A 16,179-nucleotide genomic window follows, 5' to 3' on the forward strand; every position below is an offset into this window, starting at 1 on the left:
GTACTAGGAGGGAGTTCAGTAATTTTCTTACTCAGCTGACCCACTTGTGCCTCCAAATTCCTTATGGAGGACCTTGTTTCAGTCATGAAACTCTGAGTAGTTTTAATTAGATCAGAGACTATAGTTGTTAAGTCAGAGTGGCTCTGCTTAGAATTTTTTGTCTGTTGCTGAGAAGATGATGGAAAAGGCTTGCTACTGCTAAACCTGTTTCTTCCACTATTACTGTTGTTGAAACCTTGTTGAGGTCTCTATTGATCCTTCCATGAAAGATTTGGATGATTTCTCCATGAAGGATTATAGGTGTTTCCATAGGGTTCTCCCATGTAATTCACCTCTTCCATTGCTGGGTTCTCAGGGTCATAAGCTTCTTCTTCAGATGAAGCTTCCTTAGTACTGCCTGTTGCTGCTTGCATTCCAGACAGACTTTGAGAAATCATATTGACTTGTTGAGTCAATATTTTGTTCTGAGCCAATATGGCATTTAGAGTATCAATCTCAAGAACTCCTTTCTTCTGATTTGTCCTATTATTCACAGGATTCCTTTCAGAAGTGTACATGAATTGGTTATTTGCAACCATTTCAATGAGTTCCTGAGCTTCTGCAAGCGTCTTCTTCAGATGAAGAGATCCTCCAGCAGAGCTATGCAATGACATTTTGGACAATTCAGACAGACCATCATAGAAGATACCTATGATGCTCCATTCTGAAAGCATGTCAGAAGGACACCTTCTGATCAATTGCTTGTATCTTTCCCAAGCTTCATAGAGGAATTCACCTTCCTTCTGTCTGAAGGTTTGGACTTTCACTCTAAGCTTGCTCAATTTTTGAGGTGGAAAGAACTTTTCCAAGAAGGCATTAACTAGCTTTTCCCAAGAGTTCAGGCTTTCCTTAGGTTGTGAATCCAACCATGTTCTAGCTCTGTCTCTTACAGCAAAAGGGAAGAGCATAAGTCTGTAGACCTCAGGATCAACCCCATTGGTCTTAACAGTGTCACAGATTTGCAAGAATTCAACCAAGAACTGATGAGGATCTTCCAATGGAAGTCCATGAAATTTGCAATTCTGTTGCATTGGAGAAACTAATTGAGGCTTAAGCTCAAAGTTGTTTGCTTCAATGGCAGGAATTGAGATGCTTCTCCCATAGAAGTCGGGAGTAGGTGCAGTAAAGTCACCAAGCACCTTCCTTACATTGTTGGTATTGTTGTTGTTTTTGGCTGCCATGTCTTCTTCTTGTTTGAAAAGCTCTGTTAGGCCCTCTACAGAGAGTTGTACTTTAGCTTCTCTTAGCTTTCTCTTCAAGGTCCTTTCAGGTTCAGGATCAGCTTTAACAAGAATGCCCTTGTCCTTACTCCTGGTCATATGAAAGAGAGAAGAAGAAAGTATGGAGTCCTCTATGTCACAGTATAGAGATTCCTTGAGGTGTCAGAGGAAAAGAAGAATAGAATGAGGAGGTAGAGATGAGAGAATTTGAACATATAAAGAAGGAGAGAGTTCGAATTCCACCTTGATGAGGAGTCTTAGTCCTTTAAATAGAAGGATGTGAAGAGGGGAAGAATTTTCGAAAATAAATTAAAAAGATTTTGAAATAATTAAAAGAAATTTGAAAATTTGATTGATGATTTTCAAAAACTAAGATTGGGAAAGAAATAAAGTGATTTTTGAAAAAGATTTTGAAATTAGAAATAAAAAAGATATGATTAGAAATTAATTTTGAAAAAGATGTGATTGAAAAGATATGATTGAGAAGATATGATTGAGAATCAAAATAAAAAAGAAAGTTTTAAAATTAAAGTTGATTACTTGACTAACAAGAAATTAGAAGATATGATTCTAGAATTTAAAATTTGATCCTTTCTTAATAGGCAAGTAACAACTTGAAAATTTTGAGTTAAATCATTAATTGTAGCAAGGATTTTCGAAAATAATAATAATTTAAAAATGGAAAGAAATTGATTTTGAGAAGATATGATTGAAGAGATATAATTTGAAAAAGATTTGATTTTGAAAGATTATGAATATTTGAAAAATATTTGAATTAAAAATAAAATCTTCCCTCTAGTGTCATCCTGGCGTTAAACGCCCAGAATGGCATCCATTCTGGCGTTTAATGCCCGAAATCCTACCTTTTTGGGCGTTTAACGCCCAGCCAGGTACCCTGGCTGGCGTTTAAACGCCAGTTTTCCTTCTTCACTAGGCGTTTTGAACGCCCAGCTTTTTCTGTGTAATTCCTCTGCTGAATGTTCTGAATCTTCAATTCTCTGTGTTATTGACTTGAAAAGACACAATTTTGAAAATTTTTTTGAATTTTTAATGATGAGAAACAATAAAAATGCATATAAGAAACAACAAAAGACAAAAAATAAGAGAAATTAAATATCAGAGCACTGAAATCATCAAGAACAACTTGAAGATCAATGAAGAACATAATGCATATATTCAAAAAATGCAAGAAGAATAAAGACATGCAATTGACACCAAACTTAAAAATTGATACTAGACTCAAACAAGAAACATAAAATATTTTTTATTTTTATGGTTTTATAAATTTTTTTTGTGATTTTTCGAAAATTATATGGAAAAGAAAATAAAGGGATTCAAAATTTTTAATAAGAGTTCCAGGAATCATTGCAATGCTAGTCTAAGACTCCGGTCTAGGAATTAGACATGGCTTACTAGCCAGCCAAGCTTTCAATGAAAGCTACGGTCCAAAACACTAGACATGGCCAATGGCCAGCCAAGCTTTAGCAGATCATTACTCACAACAGCAAAATTGATAGAAATCAACAAGCTCTTGTGATGATAAGTTGAAAATTAGACATGGCTTCACAGCCAGCCAGACTTCAACAAATCATCATGAAACTCTAGAATTCATTCTTAAAAACTCTGAAGAACAAAATAGAAAAACTTTTTTTTGTATTTTTAAAATTTTTTTTCGAAAATAAAAAGTAAAATTACCTAATCTAAGCAACAAGATGAACCATCAGTTGTCCAAACTCGAACAATCCCCGGCAACGGCGCCAAAAACTTGGTGTTGTTGCCGGACCAAACTTGGCACTGTTGTTGCCGGAAACAAATGCTAAATTGTTGTTCGTTCAATCCCCGGCAACGGCGCCAAAAACTTGGTGCACGAAATTGTGATCATCAACAATGGCGCCAAAGACTTGGAGCTCTCAAACGTGAATCACACTTTGTCACAATTCCGCACAACTAACCAGCAAGTGCACTGGGTCGTCCAAGTAATACCTTACGTGAGTAAGGGTCGATCCCACGGAGACTGTCAGCTTGAAGCAAGCTATGGTCATCTTGTAAATCTCAGTCAGGCGGATTCAAATGGTTATGGAGAAGTGATAATTAAAAGATAAATATAAAATAAGATAGAGATAGAGATACTTATGTAATTCATTGGTAGGAATTTCAGATAAGCGTATGAAGATGCTTTGTTCCTCTTGAACCTCTGCTTTCCTATTGCCTTCTTCCAATCATTCATACTCCCTTCCATGGCAAGCTTATGTTGGGTTTCACCGTTGTCAATGGCTACCTCCCATCCTCTCAGTGAAAATGGTCCTGATGCGCCGTCACTACATCGGCTAATCAGCTGTTGGTTCTCGATCATGCTGGAATAGGATCCATTGATCCTTTTGCATCTGTCACACGCCCAACACTGGCGAGTTTGAAGCTCGTCACAGTCATCCCATCCCAGATCCTACTCAGAATACCACAGACAAGGTTTAGACTTTACGGATCTCAAGAATGCTGCCAATTGATTCTCGCCTATACCACGAAGATTCTGATTTCATGGAATGGAAGGCTCGGTTGTTAGGCGAGGCAACCATGCGTCACGAACCAGAAGGCTAAGAGATAAACATTCAAGCTTGATTGCATGTAGAACAGAGGTGGTTGTCAGTCACGTGTTCATAGGTGAGAATGGTGATGAGTGTTACATAATCATCATATTCATCATGTTTTTGGGTGCGAATGAATATCTTAGAACAAGAAGTAGGCGTGAATTGAATAGAAAATAGTAGTAATTGTATTAATTCATGAAGTACAGCAGAGCTCCACACCTTAATCTATGGTGTGTAGAAAATCCACCGTTGAAAATACAAAAGTGATAATGGTGGTCATTGGCTTCGGCCCCCAGAGAGGGAACCAGAAGAACCAAGATGAAAATACAATAGCAAAAGGTCCTATTTATAGAAAACTAGTAGCCTAGAGTTACAAAAATAAGTAATTAATGCAGAAATCTTCTTCCGGGCCCACTTGGTGTGTGCTTGGGCTGAGCATTGAAGCTTCCATGTGTAGAGACTTTTTTTGGAGTTAAATGCCAGCTTTTGTGCCAGTTTGGGCGTTTAGCTCCAGCTTTCATGCCAGTTCTGGCGTTTTGACGCCAGAATTCTTGAGCTGACTTGGAACGCCTGTTTGGGCCATCAAATCTCAGACAAAGTATAGACTATTATATATTTCTGGAAAGCCCAGGATGTCTACTTTCCAACGCAATTGAGAGCGTGCTAATTGGACTTTTGTAGCTCCAGAAAATCCACTTCGAGTGCAGGGAGGTCAGAATCCAACAGCATCTGCAGTCCTTTTTCAGCCTCTGAATCAGATTTTTGCTCAGATCCCTCAATTTCAGCCAGAAAATATCTAAAATCACAGAAAAACACATAAACTCATAGTAAAGTCCAGAAAAGTATATTTTAAATAAAAACTAATAAAAATATAATAAAAACTAACTCAAACATACTAAAAACATACTAAAAATAATGCCAAAAAGCGTACAAATTATCCGCTCATCAATGGCGAAGATCTTTATATTCTCTACTTTATATTTTGCTTAGAATCTCTCCACCTCTATTTTGAAAAGCTTATATTATGTATTGAACTCTTTTGAGCTTGCCTATAGAGGCTCTTATGTTTCTTTTGGGAGAGATTAGGAGATACTGTTGTCAACTACTTTCATACTGTACCCTAGCCGGCCTAAACTTCACGGGTCGCGACTAGAGGCTATTTACTTATGTCATATATCTATATATTGTCCTTCTCTTACTCTCCTTCATGCCTTTATCTGTATATCATTTTTGACTTCACGCTTTATTTTTTAGTTGTCGATGCGTGAATTATACGATTTTATTTTTACTCTTTTCAGGCTTCTCAATTAATACTCCTTTCAATTATACTTATAATTTATGTATTAGAAGTCCACCTTGAAAGTCATACCACCTTATTATCATTGACTTATGACTCAAGCATAAGGATTTGAATATTAGGGTGTTATAGAGGAGACGATGGCTGAGGCTGCTGAGCTCAGGAAGCTGTTACCAGAGATGGAATCCAAGGTGGAATTACTGGAGCGAGAAGTTGAATTCCTGAAGAAGGACAAATCTGAGAATGAAGAGAAAACTAGGGATTTGGAGAAGAAAATTGGGGCTCTGGAGAAAAAAGATGTTGATGAGAGGAACAAGTTGACTAGGATTGAGGAGGAGTTGAGGGGGAAGATTCAAGAGAAGGAAATGGAGGTTTTGGAATTAAGGCAGAAGACTAAGGAAGTGGAGAGCTTTGCAAAATTTGAAGAGCTCGGATATGGAGGAGTGGGTTAAGGAGAAACTGAGCTTGCAGGAGGCACTGAAGAAGTCTGAGGAGAGAGAAAAGAGCTTGGAATTGTTTGTTCCTTGGTTGAAGGAAGAAGCAGGGTTGGCTGAGAATGTGATCAGAGGACTAAACTAGAAGGTTGATACTGTGAATGGTGGAGTGAATGAAAATGGGGTTATTTCTAGGGATGGGAAAGGGGTGAAGTGTTTGAAAGTTCAGTTGCCTGTGGTGGCAGTTGGTTCTACTGTTGTTGCAGCTACTGCTATGATCTGGTTCTACTTTGGGTTGATCCATGAAAATAATGACGATGATGGTTTCTTATATGGCTTAATGTTTATCAAGCCTGTGAATTTTGATTTCTTGTTGAAAAGTTAGAATACTTGTTGGTTGTTATCACTTTCTTCTGAGGAATTAAAACAGAATTTTGTGTGTGTTGAGTTTGCTCACTACTTGACCTTGATGATAAATTTAATTTTATAACCCTGTTACTGATTCACTGCTCAAAAATTTTCTTGATGTTAAATTTTGTGCTCTGGTTTTTTCTTTTTCTGTTGTAAATCATTTTGATGAGGATGAAGGTGAGGGTGAGGGTGAGGATGTGGGTCATTACATCCATCGCCTCACTTTTTTCTAGAAGGGCGTTTATAGTATCCTGTGCCATCATACCCTTTCTTGTCGCCCTTTTAGATGAATACATAAAATTATTGGTCGGTGTTCATACCCTGGGTCAAGCTGTCCGACCCGGGCTGAGTCGACCGACCTCTTCAGGTCAGGATTACCCGACCTCTTCTTAAAGAGTTCGGCCAAATCGCCAGAGGAGCCTAAAGCAGGCCCAAACAGAGGAGCATGACCCAAGTCCAAAGGCAGCTCAAGCCTAGAGAGATAAGGGCGGTTTGCACAAAGATAAAGATAACTCTACTCAAAGATAAGATAAGATAATTATCTTATCTCCAGGAAAAGATCACTCTACAACATTATAAATACACTGGAGCACCCAGGTATAACTCATACTCTGATTCTACTAAAAACCTACTTAATACCCTTGCTAACTTAAGCATCAGAGTCCCTTGCAGGTACCACCACCCTCCGGTTACGAAGGATCAGCAGCATTGCCAGTCCAACAAGTCGGACGCGACAGCTCCGGCCACCACCCACAAGTCAGACACGTCATCTCTGACCAGCACGGAAGATCTCGTCCGAAATTGACCTACAGTTTCAGGTAACCCCCAGAACATTGGCGACGTTGCCGGAGAACTGGAAGTCATCCCATCATCATGGCGAACAACCTTGACAACGACCACAATTCTGATATGGAGAACAGAACACCACATAAGAACACGGACGTCACACCAGACGATACTTCTCAGCCTAACAAAGACAAGAATTCGCCAAGCATAGGAATCATGGAGGCACTTCAAGCTCAACAAGATCACCTCAAACAACTCAAAAAAGAGGTCGAACATCAAAGAGAAGCTGACAGAGACCTACGAAGGGAAGCTAGGCGACGCTGAGAATTAGAAGACAAGCTCCTAAGGCTTGAAGCCGATCTCAAAGCTAAAACTACCCGATCCAGCCATGAAGATAGCCCCCGCAACGATCAAGACCCATTCACCAAAGAGATTATGAAGGCCAAAATCCCAAAAGACTTCAAACCCCCTGACATGACTCCGTACGATGGCACATCAGATCCAAGCCATTATCTCAGTAATTTCAGAAGTAGAATGTACCTCACCGACGCCTCAGATGCAATTCGGTATAAAGCCTTCCCGACTACCTTGACGACGACAGCAATTAAATGGTTCGACAATCTGCCCCCTAGGTCCATCTCAAACTTTGACGACTTACCCAAAAAGTTTCTAGCCAGGTTCTCCATCCAGAAGGACAAAACTAAGCACGCCCCTAGCCTATCAGGGATCAAGCAAGGAGATCGGGAAAGTCTTCGCAGCTACATGGAAAGATTCAACAAAGTATGTCTGGATATACAAAGTCTGCCAACCTCTCATGCCTTTGGTGAACAATGAAGAAGAGATCAAATTGGAAGAAAGCTACTAAGAGGAAGAGGTTGATATTGAAGAAGCTTGCATAGAGGTGGAAGTTGTCAAAGAAGAGCCCAAGGGAATGGAGCTGGAAATCACCTTGCCAAGGTTGCTGGAAACCTCTTCCCCAAAGCCATCACCATCCACCCCTTCATTCAAGTGGGTAAATCTCTCATCTCTAAGCTTAATAAGCTCACTTGAATATGCTTTACTTGAGACAGATGGTCAGCTTAGAGCTCTTTGTGGTTATAAGAGCAAGCGGGAGATGGTTAGTGGTAGGCATTGTCATGCAAGATTCAATATGGTTGCATGCTCCAAATTGAAGTACAAGGGTTGGTACAATTCTCAATTGAATGGGTCTAGGAAGCTGTTTGGATGTCTCAGTGAGAATTTACACTGCATGTCACCCGGTTGGAACAATGATGATCAACACAAAGACGGGTGCAAAAGTAAGGTTTGGGACCCCAGAATTCATTCTACCAATCAACACTCTTGGGGCCTTGTCACATGCTTTAACTTGCTTGAAGGCTTTCTACGCCTAGTTTGGGATCACGGAGGCCATTGGAATTACAAACATTGGTGGAGATTTCTGGATGAGTTCAAGCACAAGCCACCATAACAAAGAACTCCCCAAATGTCCAACTTAAGGACTTTAACTAAAAGTGCTAGGTGGGAGACAACCCACCATGGTATATTCTTTCCTTTTTGTTCTTATTTTTATTTTATTTTATTTTCACTCGTGTTCATTCATAATTTCTGCATAGTCATCTGCATTCTGCATTTGCATCTGCATATTGCATAATAAAAAAAACACACGCACGCGACGCGTAAGCGTCGCTAACGCGTAAGCTGACGCGTCCACATCATAGGTGCGCTCTGAAGAAAAGAGAATTGAACAGAGAGTCACGCGAGAGCATGGCTGGAGGCGTGCCTTAGGCACTAACATGTCCACGCGAACGCGTGCCCCACGTGTTCGCGTCGTTTGCGAAATAGCCTCCCTTCGCGTCCGCGTCACACACGCGACCGCGTGGCCCTGCAAAATCGATGTAAAGAGGTGTATGGCAGAGAGTTATGATGGAGTGGGGCTGGTACTGTGCTAGAGGCACAAAATCACCCCACGCGTACACGTCCCTAACGCGTGCGCGTCATTTCGCTTTCAGACCACCCACGCGTACGCGTGGGCGACGCGTACGCGTCGCATGATGAAAACAGATCTCACGCGCACGCGTGCCTTGGGCGCGCGTCTCGTCCCGATTTTGCACTCCCTTCTCCTTTCTTCCTTCATTCTCTTTATTGCATTTAATTACTTTTCTTTCTTCAACATTTTTTCTCTTTCATATTTATGGTTTTTTTCTTTTCTTTTTCTCCATGCATTATTTTATATTGGTGTTGGAGATTTATTTGGGTCATATATTATTATACTTGAGCTTTTGGATATCATCAAGAGTGCTTTGACAATTAATATTAATTTTTAGGTTGCATGCATGTTCAGATTTAATATTTTTCCTAACATATTTTACATGCATACCAAGTGTTTGTGAAAAAGTCCGTATGGCATTGTGCATTTTTTACCCTATTCTTCTACTCCACTGCCTGTTTTTCACAAAACCCTTGCAACTTTTTTTATTCATTGAAATCCATTGTCAATACAAACGTGATTAGTTTGTTACGAGTGATAATATATTTTTATTGATTCTTGATCTGTGCTACTCATGCCCTTGCCAGCATGCTAATCAACATCTTGCATCTGCTTACCATAATATGCCCTTGCTATATTTCCATTGATGAACTGATCACATGTAGTCGCGACCATGTGTTCACGACATCCTTCTTTACCTTGGCATTAATTATCACTTGTACTGTCCTTCCCCTTGCTTTAACCCTTGATTTTACATGTTACCTTCCTTTTTCCTCTTCAGGATGGCCACCAAGAAGGGTAAAGAGAAAGCGACTCCCATGCCACTGGCAAGGAAAGGAACAAAAAGAGCACTAGCTGCGGAGCCACCCGTCCACTTGTACATCTAAGCATGCACCGAGGATGGTGCAATCTTTAAGTGTGGGGAGGTCGATACCGATCTCCATGGGTTAGTTATTTTCTTCTCAACACCAATATATTACTATTTGTTAGTTCATTGTTGCATTTGCATGCTTGATTGCATGTTTATTTGATTTTATGCATTTAGTTACTACTTAGTTAAAGTATTTAATTTCTTTTCAAGACTCTATTTTATAATATTTCACTGATTTGAATTGAAAAAATTTTTTTGTTAAAACTTGTTTGAAGATTGTAATTGGAATATAGTTTAAAAAGCTAAGAACATACAACCCGTGAGATTTGAGCTTAATTACATGGTTACACTATTTAACCATAAATATTTTATTCTTGTGTGTTTACTTCTCTATGATTGTAATCTTATTTTGTTTCATCCTATATGTCCAATGTTTAATATGTTACATGCTTGCATATGATTGAGGCCATTACTTGTTTAGCTCACTTATCCCAAATAAGCTTACCCTTTAAATCACCCTTGTCAGCCACTTTGAGCCTTTTAATCCCCATTTGTTCTATATTTTACCACATCACTAGCCTTAAGCGAAAAAATAAGTAATCACCCCAATTGAATCTTTGGTTAGTTTAAGATAGAGATTGTGTAACAATTAAGTGTGGGAAAACTATGGAAACATGGGTTAATAAGGGAATATGTCATGATAAAATAATGGGATTTTGGGTACCTACTCATGTGAAAAATTGAAAATCCATGTGCATTGATAATGTTATGTTTACTTTTACTTTTACTTTTACTTAAAAAAAAAAGAAAAAAAAAGAAAAAAAATAAAAAAATATTCAATAAATAAGTAATTAAATAAGGGGACAAAATTACCCCAATGCTAAGTTAAGTTTAATAAAGATCAATGCATATGTGATACAAATTGAAAGAAAAGTTGATACATGAGTATGATATGCAAAAATAGGAATTTTGGGTAGCTAGGCATGAATTTAAAAATATATAGAGTGTGTATATAGGTGAGAGCTTAGGTTAGTCAAAGATTCAATTTATAGCTCACTTAGCCATATATATACCCTCACCCTTACCTTGTCCCCATTACAACCTTGAAAAAACCTCATGATGTTTGCATTGGTACATTAAATATTTGTTGATTGGTTAGGTGAAGAACAAAGTTTAGAAAGCATGACTAGAGAAGAGTAGAGTGAATTACCCTATACACTTGAGAGATTAGAGTGCATATATACTACCAGTGAGGGTTCAATGCTTGATTCTAGGTTCCCTGCTTTCATGAGCTGTCTTCTTACAAGTTTACTTGTCTTTTATTGTATAATTTGAATTAGTGGAATTTGATTTATGTTTGTCTTGAAGAGCTTATTTACTTTTAACCAAGTAGATAGAAACATCTTAGCATGTAGTTGCATTCATATAGATAGGTTACATTTCATACATCATACCATTCCTCTTTACTCCTTTATAGCTTCTCTTGAGCTTAGCATGAGGACATGCTAATGTGTAAGTGTGGGGAGGTTGATAAACCCCTATTTTATGATGCATCTTGTGCTGAAATTAAGTGTTTTTATAAAGTCTTCACCCACTTATTCATATGGAAGAAGGGACAAAAGTACACCTGAAAGTTCATACGCTGGACAGTAATACACTCGATTCGTTTAATGAGTCAAGCATACACAGTAATTATACACTCCGGCGGACAGAATCACCATTCCGGCCATGAGCGTATGGCGTTGTTAGTCAGAGTGGACATGTGGCTCTATTTTATCCTTGCTGGCATGTTAAGAGTTAGTGAGCTGGCTATTTAGTGCCTAGTCAAATAAAATATTTTAATTTAATGTTTAATTAGCCAAAATTAACCCTGAAACCCTAAGTCCTTCGTTCTCTTTTATCTTCTGAAGAAAGAAGCTCTGTGTTGAAACCCTAACACCTTAACCAATAACTAAGAACATGGCCTCACCCAAAGAAAAATCAAGCTCTTTATCCAGAAATTGTGGCAGCGCTGTTGATGGCGGGTCTTCATTGTTGTGGAACAAGAAGAAGAAGAAGAAGTTTGAGTACAACAATGGTAAGTGTTTGCACGGATTTGAAGCTGTGGTACTCAAGTCTGGAACACAGTGGAATCCAGACAGATTGTTTCTGCGATGTCCTCTGTGGGAGGTAGGTTTCGAAATTGCCTTTCCTCTTGTTACTGGCGTTATCCGTTTGTTTCGTTCTTCACCCCTCATTGGATTGTTGTGTCTAATCTTCAGAGTGCTGAACATCGTTGTGAGTATTTTGTTTGGCTGGACGAAGTAGAAGGAAAAACAAGAAACGTGTGGGTAGAGGCTGAAGAAAGGCCATTGGCACAACCATACAAGAGGATGAATGAATTTACAGAGTGTTCCAGCAAGTTGGAAGAAGAGGTGCAACTGTTACAGAAGACAGTTGATATGATTAGGGGTGAAATAACTTGTATTAAGAATATGGTTATGGGTGTTTGTTTAGGGTTGGGTTTTTGGGCATTGTTGATTGGGATGATATATTATCAGAAGTGAGGATCCTGTGTAATAACTTTGAAACTTTGAAAGTTGCATTGAATAAATGGAAGGAAAAAAAGGTCTCCTTTATTGTGAATCACATTTTGTAAGTGGTGTAACATCAACCATTGACATAAGAGAAAAATGTAAACCTGTGAGAATTAGGTTGAAAACAAGCAATTTTTAACCAAGCTAACTCATACAATATCCAACAACATCTTGTAAAATCAGAAGTCTTTGCTTCATTGTAATAGCCAAAATAGGCAGAGTAGTTACCATAATCATTGAGTTTTCATACAAGCCAGGAATACCTGATTAACAAGCAAAGTCACAATGTATAAAACATAACACACCACATACTACCAGATTACAAAAAAAAGGTCCCAATGTCTATGCTGATAAACAAAATAGCCTTCCCCACAAAAAAACAAAACATGCACATCAGTCTTCAATAAAGGAACTATGTCTCTGTTGCAGCTCCTTGCATGGTCCCACCTTCACTTGGGCCAACTTGAATAGTTGCTGCAGCTGGGCCATTGCTTCTTCCAGGAACTCCTCTTGGGACTAGCTTTGATGGTCTTGGGCCCGGATTTGGTTGGTGCCTCAGAGTTGGAGTTGGCATAAACTGTTCAAACCTCTGCCTCATTGCTGGGCTTGCAGCATTCATGATTTCAGTGGAGACCATAGGTTTAGAGTTGGGTCTTGGAGCAGTAGCAGCATCATTAGGGTTCTGTTGCTGGGGTGGTGGTGGCTGTGCAGGGTTATTAGTAGCAGCAGTAGCTTCCTCTGCCTCCATAGCTGCAACCTCATCATTCATATCAACCTGTTTTTTTCACAACCCCTACTGTTGTGGCCACTCTACAACATATAAACATGAGAAAAATGTTAATATAACAGTATCTGTGAAATCTAGAGCCAACTCATAAAACATGATATTCATACCTCTCCACAGTATTTGCAACTGATTGTTCCATATCTCCTTTTAAGCTTATGGGGGTTGGAACTTGGCCGTGCCTCATTTTTCTCCTTTCTTCTCTTTTTTGTTGGTCTTCTAATGGGTGTCTTATAGTGAGGGGGCAGTGGAGGATAGCCTTCAGCTTTCTCCCAGAATTCTTTTCTTGGTACGGGGTTTATGTTATGCTGGTATGCTGAGTTATATGCAGCCATTCCCAGCCAATTATGGATCTGGTCTTCTGGCCTACGACCCCTTAGAGCAAGTGCTGCACAAGCGTGTCTACACGGCAAGCCTGTGAGCTGCCAAAATCGACAGGTGCACTTCTGATTTCCCAAGTCAACAGTAACCTTAATAGGATGCTTCTCAACCTCATAAATTTTTCCATTGTCATCCCCTGCCCATGTGGGAGTCTATTTATTACTTTCTTCCTTCTCTCTCTCAAGCCTGCTAAGTTGTCTTGGTGCAACAGTACCAACATAGCCACTTAGAGATTTTTTGTTCCTCGCCATAACCCTCATGACATGAACTCTGACTTCCTCTAACATTGTTATGATTGGCTTGCTTCTGTATTTGAGAATCTTACCATTGAAGGTCTCACAGTTGTTGTTAGTGACATTGTCCACCTTAGGCCACTCACTGAAATGTGCCTTTGTCCAAGTTTTTGGGTCAAGTCGATCCAAGTATTCCCAGGCAGCATTGTTGATGCCCTTTAACCTCATCATTGCAGCCTCAAATTCAGTAACAGTGGTGGCTCTACAACATTCCCACACAGCTCCTTTCAACTGTTTATCCTTCCATCTTTTAGTGAAGTTGGCCCAAATGTGCATTGCACAAAACCGATGATGCACTCCGGGCATAACCTGCTCCATGGCTGGTATCAGACCCTGCGTTCACACAGACAACAACAATTAACAAGCTGAGTGATACAAATCAATCAAGAAACAGCATTTAACAATTACCTTATATTGGTCACTCATGAAGTTCCAACCATGCACCCTATAGTTTCCCAAATCACGATGCAGAAGTTCTAGAAACCATCTCCAGTTATCTCTTGTCTCTGAGTCAACGACTGCATATGCAATGGGAAAGATCTGATTGTTAGCATCTTGTCCCACTGCTGTAAGCAACTGCCCACCATAGTAACCTTTCAAGAATGTACCATCAAGTCCAATAAATGGTCTGCAACCTTGTATGAAACCTTTTTTGCAAGCGTCAAAACATATGTATAGTCTCTTGAAGATCGGGAGCGAATCAGGCATAGGGGTAGTGTCCATATCAATAGTTGCTCCTGGATTAGCTATCAGCAAGGCAAGTATGTAATCCCTCAACTCAGCATACTGCTCCCTCTCAGACCCCTCAATATTCTCCCTAGCCTTCTTCATTGCCCTTTGTATTTTTTTGTAGTTGATGGTTACATTGAACTCTCTCCTAAACCAGTCCTCAGCTTCAGATGTTTTAAAGTCTCTTTGGTCCCTCAACTTCTCCTCTAGCTGTTCAATAACCCACTTTCTATCAGCTGACTTGTTGGTGTGGCTTCTTGCACAAACATGTTGAGTGACAAACGTCTTAACTTGAAAACTCCTTGGTTCATTAGACCTGGAACAGTAGATACTCCAAGGACAGTTGGGCTCACAACAAATTGCCTTACACTTCAATGGTTCCACTCGGCTAAACATTATACTCCTTCCAATTTGTATATTGAACTTCCTAACAGCTCTTTTGAATTGCTCCATTGTTTCGAATTCCATCCCCAGCTCTAAATGTACTAAGCCAAAAGCAGCATTCGGGTTTTCTTGAGGCCAAACATTGCGCTCCGCCTCATACTCACTATCACAGTCTGACGAATATGGGCTGTGCAGCTCCTCAGACTCATACTGATGGTAATCTGGATCAGAGTCATCAACATCAGTCTCTGATGACTTACTGGTTGCACGAGGGACAAATATTTTTGGGGCTTCACCTATGCCTCCTTACACAAAGGTCTGTCCACTAGGAGCTGGCCTCTTGAAAGAGTTTCTTCTGTTTCTTTGTTTTGCTCTTGATTCCTAGGTAGGGACCTCATCTTGTTGGAGGTTGGGTTGTGATTGAGTTCTAGGTTCAGAAGTTGTTGGTGGTCCAGTTTGAGTGGTTTGGGTTTGGGCCACATGATTTGTATCTTGGGCTTGGCCTACAGGTGGTGTGTGTTGGGCTTGGGCCACATATGCTAGCTTAACTTGGGCTGTGGGTGATCTTGTTTTTGGTTTGGGATGTGGTTGAGATTGTTTTGCTGGTTCAGATTGTGTGGTTTTTTGTTGTCTTTCCCTTGGGTTGGTTTTCTTCATTGAAGGTGATGAACTCTGGGATGACTTCTGGCCTAGTGTTGTTGTTAGTTTTCTTGGCCTCAGAATTCTGGTTGGTTTTTGACTCTTTTGTGCCCTCTTCCTCCCTCCAGGTGATTTCACACTCTCTGCATTTACATTGGCTGTTTCAGGGGTAGGGACCTCTTCCACATCTACGTCAACCACCTCAGCCTCAGTTGGAGTGTCTACTGTATGCTCCCAATACACATGTATCACCCTATCATCATTTCTAATTGCATCCTCATACATGTTCACCACATCTCTATCTAGCCTAAGTAGCTTAAGGGCAACACCACCTCTAGCATCAGGCTTTCCCCAGTAAAAGTCCTTCCACTGAATATAACCAAAATCCTTAAACAACCCCTCCATGAAAAACAGGTTCAGCGTATCCACATTGACTTAAGGAGACTTGACCACCGCTGTATACTGTAACCCCTTTACGATTTCTCTCCAACCTTCCCCCATGATGATAAACAAGTGTGATGTGAGTTGACATCTATGAAGAAAAACAAAACCCTCATAACCACAACTAAACCCAAAAAACCCTAACTTTTTTCGGACAAGCACAAGTCTAGTTACTAAACAAACCTCAAATAGCATGTTCGATGATAATAGGTACAATGGGAAGTTGAAAAGATGTTACCTTGTTGGTCGTCCCTGCCTCGAGTGTGTGATCGTCGCTGTGGTCGTGTGGGTTGACTTCTTCGAGTACTCCTCCAATGATGAA

At 39.8% G+C, this 16,179-nt stretch overlaps 1 protein-coding gene and 1 non-coding gene across 2 annotated transcripts; one reads left to right on the forward strand and one right to left on the reverse strand.

The window, feature by feature from the left end:
* The first annotated feature begins 707 nt into the window (after nucleotides 1-707).
* Nucleotides 708-815, forward strand: LOC112731580 (small nucleolar RNA R71). The gene has a single exon (XR_003167353.1). It is a non-coding gene; the product is annotated as a small nucleolar RNA R71 (small nucleolar RNA).
* A 12,156-nt stretch (nucleotides 816-12,971) lies between these two features.
* LOC112730263 (uncharacterized) lies at nucleotides 12,972-15,821 on the reverse strand. Its single transcript, XM_025780356.1, has 5 exons — nucleotides 15,449-15,821; nucleotides 14,073-14,998; nucleotides 13,586-13,997; nucleotides 13,101-13,507; nucleotides 12,972-13,016 (listed from the first exon to the last, which is right to left on the reverse strand). Exons 1-5 carry the CDS (start codon nucleotides 15,819-15,821, stop codon nucleotides 12,972-12,974), a joined length of 2,163 nt encoding a protein of 720 aa, XP_025636141.1.
* Between the last annotated feature and the right edge of the window lie 358 nt (nucleotides 15,822-16,179).

The sequence above is a fragment of the Arachis hypogaea genome, chromosome 12, assembly GCF_003086295.3.
Source record: "Arachis hypogaea cultivar Tifrunner chromosome 12, arahy.Tifrunner.gnm2.J5K5, whole genome shotgun sequence".
Classification (NCBI taxonomy): domain Eukaryota; kingdom Viridiplantae; phylum Streptophyta; class Magnoliopsida; order Fabales; family Fabaceae; genus Arachis; species Arachis hypogaea.